At 30.0% G+C, this 3,903-nt stretch overlaps 1 protein-coding gene across 1 annotated transcript; it reads left to right on the forward strand.

The window, feature by feature from the left end:
- Positions 1-1,254: 1,254 nt before the first annotated feature.
- Positions 1,255-2,698, forward strand: LOC108473103 (probable 2-oxoglutarate-dependent dioxygenase AOP1). Its single transcript, XM_017774664.2, has 3 exons — positions 1,255-1,749; positions 1,827-2,151; positions 2,230-2,698. The coding sequence occupies exons 1-3, from the start codon at positions 1,382-1,384 to the stop codon at positions 2,479-2,481; spliced, it is 945 nt and encodes a 314-aa protein (XP_017630153.1). The 5' UTR covers positions 1,255-1,381; the 3' UTR covers positions 2,482-2,698.
- Positions 2,699-3,903: the final 1,205 nt, after the last annotated feature.

A 3,903-nucleotide genomic window follows, 5' to 3' on the forward strand; every position in this document is an offset into this window, starting at 1 on the left:
AAAGTTTTAAATTTGAGCAAGTTTTGGTGACTCGAAAGTGTGGTATGCATGTGTTCAAGTTTAGTAACGCCTCGTATTCCATCCCGGTGTAGGGCATGGGTGTGGGGTGTTACATTACATGAACCTTATATGTTTGAACTTGGAAAGATGGTAATTTGATAGGTAAAGATTGGTGAATGGCTTGAATGAGTTAGGTTTCGATTATGTGTGGTGCCAATTGAGCATGGATTGTAAATATGTTATAAACTTAACTTGGTAAGGTTCGGTATAATTTGATGCATGGATGAAATTTGTATAGGTATGTGGTTGTAAAAATTTGTTTGATTGGAAGTATTGAATGTGTACTTTGCACTTGTAGTCCTTGAACTCTTTGCAGGTGTTGAAAATTAATCCTTAAACTTTTAATTTTAATAATTTGATTTTTGATATTTTATTTAAAATTAAAGTTTAATTGATAATATTATTAAGGAAATTCGATTATGTGAGGTTTAAAAAAAATTGCTTGCATGACCAATTTAAGGCGACTTGGAAGGCATGTAAGCAAATAAAATTGTTTACATGGCTGATCTATTCATAGAAAAATAAAACTTAAACACATAGAAAAATAAAACTTAAAACACATACACAGAAAAAAAAAAAAAACCTATTGACTTTCACTTTCGGCTTGAAAGGTGCATTCTTTTTACTTATTTGGTTTTTTAAGCATTTGGGGACATGAGCAAATTTACTTTTTCAGAAAAATATCACATAATTTAATTGAACGAGATTCATTTAATTTTGTTATAAAAATAGATTTCAAATTTTAAATTAAAAGTGTAGAGTGCTTAAATTTTTAGAATTAAAATTGAGTGATTGAGTTTTAAATGCACGAAAAATATAAAAGTTAAAGAGTATAATTAAAGCAAGGAAATAAATTATATATATATTGAAGACTTGATTTATTTTATATATTTGATCTCATGATTGTATATTTTTATTTGAATTTGTAGGACACGAGGGACACGCTATATAAAATGATAGTATGTCAACTCTTTACATGTGGGAGATGCTATATAAAATTATAATAATTATAGTAAACCTTTTTACAAACAGGAAGAAGCCCGGAAAAAAAGCTAAGATCGGATTATAAATTCGTTTTGAAGGATGAAATTACAAGTTTATTATAATATTAAACTACAATTTCTGAATAGAAAATTGCAATTGTAGCGATTCCATTATTATTTTAACCATTCATTTTGATTTGCAAGTGGGGAATAACCAAGGTGCCACTCATGTATAAAGTCGAGCATTGTCTAGATGTGAAATACAAATAATCAAAGCACATACAGTTTCCGACATCTCCATTATTATTTTGTTTACATCAGAAAAAAAGAAGACAGATATGAGCTCAAGAACTGGGGCTAAGGTGCCGGTCATAGATTTCTCAAACCAGAACCTGAAACCGAGCAGCCCTGAATGGGATTTGTTGAAGTTCCAAGTCCGGGAAGCATTGGAGGAGTACGGCTGTTTTGAGGCCTCGTTTGACCAACTCCTGGAGCTTCGGCAGCCAGTTTTAGAAGCCTTGAAACAGCTATTTGACTTGCCTTTCCAAACAAAACAGCTTTGTGTTTCCGATAAACCCCTTCGTGCCTATCATGGTTCTCAATCAAGATTGTATGACAGCATCTCCACTGATGATGCACATATTGCTGAAAACATTGAACAATGCCTCACAACCACTTTGTGGCCTCAAGGGAACATAAGCTTCTGGTACTTCCACTCACTTGCAAAAAACCCTTTAGCTAAATTACTACACTTTTATTGATTATCTGCTCTGTATTTGGCAGTAAAACTCTGGCATCATTCACTCAGTTAGCATTAGGATTAGAGAAGACAATTCTGAGGATGATTTTAGAGAGTTTTGGGCTTGAGAAATACATGGATGAACTTGTGGACTTAACAAATAATCACCTGAGGGCCATGAAATACGGAAGGCCAAACACCAGCGAGCCGACCCTTGGGATACCTCAGCACTGTGATAATACTATATTGACTCTTTTGTCTCAATTAAATGAGGTTCAAGGATTGGAGATCCAAAACAAAAATGGCGAATGGATGAATTTAAATCCTTCACCCAACTCTTTCGTAGTCATGCTTGGAGAATCCTTCAGCGTAAGTCACTTGTATATAAATAGCTCGACTTAAACGAAAGCTCAATGTAGATAGAAAGTAAATTTTGTACTGTTGCAGATATGGTTGAATGGTCGACTGTCTTCTTGTTATCATCGCGTACTGATGGAGGGAAACGAGGCCAGGTATAGCATCGGATTGTTTGCAAGGCCAAGAGGTGGGTACCTAGTAAAGGTTCCTAAAGAGCTTGTTGATGACAAAAATCCGATGCTCTTCAAACCCTTTGACCTGGAAGAATTTTTGAAAACTTACTCCCCCCAGATTGTTCAAGAACGTGGTAAATCTGCTCTTATAGCTTACTGCAGTGTCTAAGATTTGGGCATAAATAATTTTATATAAAATAAATAATTCGTGGTCTCTCTCTATGTAATATAATAAAGGTTATTCCAACTCAACATTGAAGTTGGCCAAATCAACTGTGTGCTAAAAGGGTTGTAAAAGGGTTAATGATGGTAACAACAAATTACATATTTAGAGTGTGTTTTTTCTTTCCAATTAGCTGGAAAAAAAATAAAGTGATGTATATTTTAACCTTAATCTCATTATATGTTTTATTATATCTGTTTTTGTATGATGCTTAAAATTATTTATAATTCTTTCTTCAATAAAATAATGTACTTCAATACACTCAATTCATGTACTACCATACTAATAACAATACCGATATCAATCAAACAAGACTCAATTGACAAAATGAAGTAATACTTATTTGGTCTTACCTTTTATATTTCTATATAATTTGTATAATTTTTACATGTTATTCATTTATTTTTGTCCATTTTGTACGTTTGCGTATTCATGATGTTATTTTTTCATTATGGTGTTGGTATTATATTTTTGTACTTATAGTATTATAAATTTGTATATGCATCTAAATGTTAATAATCATTTTATAGATATTTTTTGTGTTTGTAAAAGTGTCATGTTGATGTTATTTTTTGTGTTGTATGATATTTTTCATAATTTATCATAATAATAAGTTTTCTTTCCATGTCGTGTTTGAGTTATGTCTTATTTCATATGATATTTTACACACTTTATTATAATGACGCAATTTAAAGAAAATTATATGTTTATACTATATTTCACATCATGTTTTAATGCATCTCAACTATTATTACCTAGTAATTCCTTTTAATGTAGATTGAGTTAATGTAATATTCAGGTAATTTTTGTGTCAATTATATTTTAACTATTTTTTATATTATTTTTTAGTTTATTTCATGTTTTGTATAATTTGTTGTAGTAAATCAAATTTAACTTAAAATTTATTTGTTTGAGGATATGATCGTTTCAATATATATTAATATAAATATTATGTGTATTCTAATAAGTTTTAGATATAATAATAAGGCACATTATATTCCTAATAAGAGAATTCAAAATTTGAACTTTAGAGACAATATTCTAGAGAGTTTCAAGCACGAATACTAAAGATACAATGGTTTCATGCACAAAAAATGCAATTAATATGATTAATATTTTATCAATATTTCATGTTCTATTCACGTGGATCATGGGTAGATTAAAAATTTCTAAGTTCTTTTATCAATTTAATAGAGATATTGGATAGGTTTGAAATTTTGCATACATAACAAGTACAATTATATTGATAAAATATATAAAGCTAATTTAATTTTACATTAGTATAATTAAATCCCTACCGTAAATATATTATGGCTAAAAATAATTGTTACTTGAAAAAATTTAAAATCGGATGTTGATCGAATCAAT

The sequence above is a fragment of the Gossypium arboreum genome, chromosome 11, assembly GCF_025698485.1.
Source record: "Gossypium arboreum isolate Shixiya-1 chromosome 11, ASM2569848v2, whole genome shotgun sequence".
In the NCBI taxonomy this organism is placed as follows: domain Eukaryota; kingdom Viridiplantae; phylum Streptophyta; class Magnoliopsida; order Malvales; family Malvaceae; genus Gossypium; species Gossypium arboreum.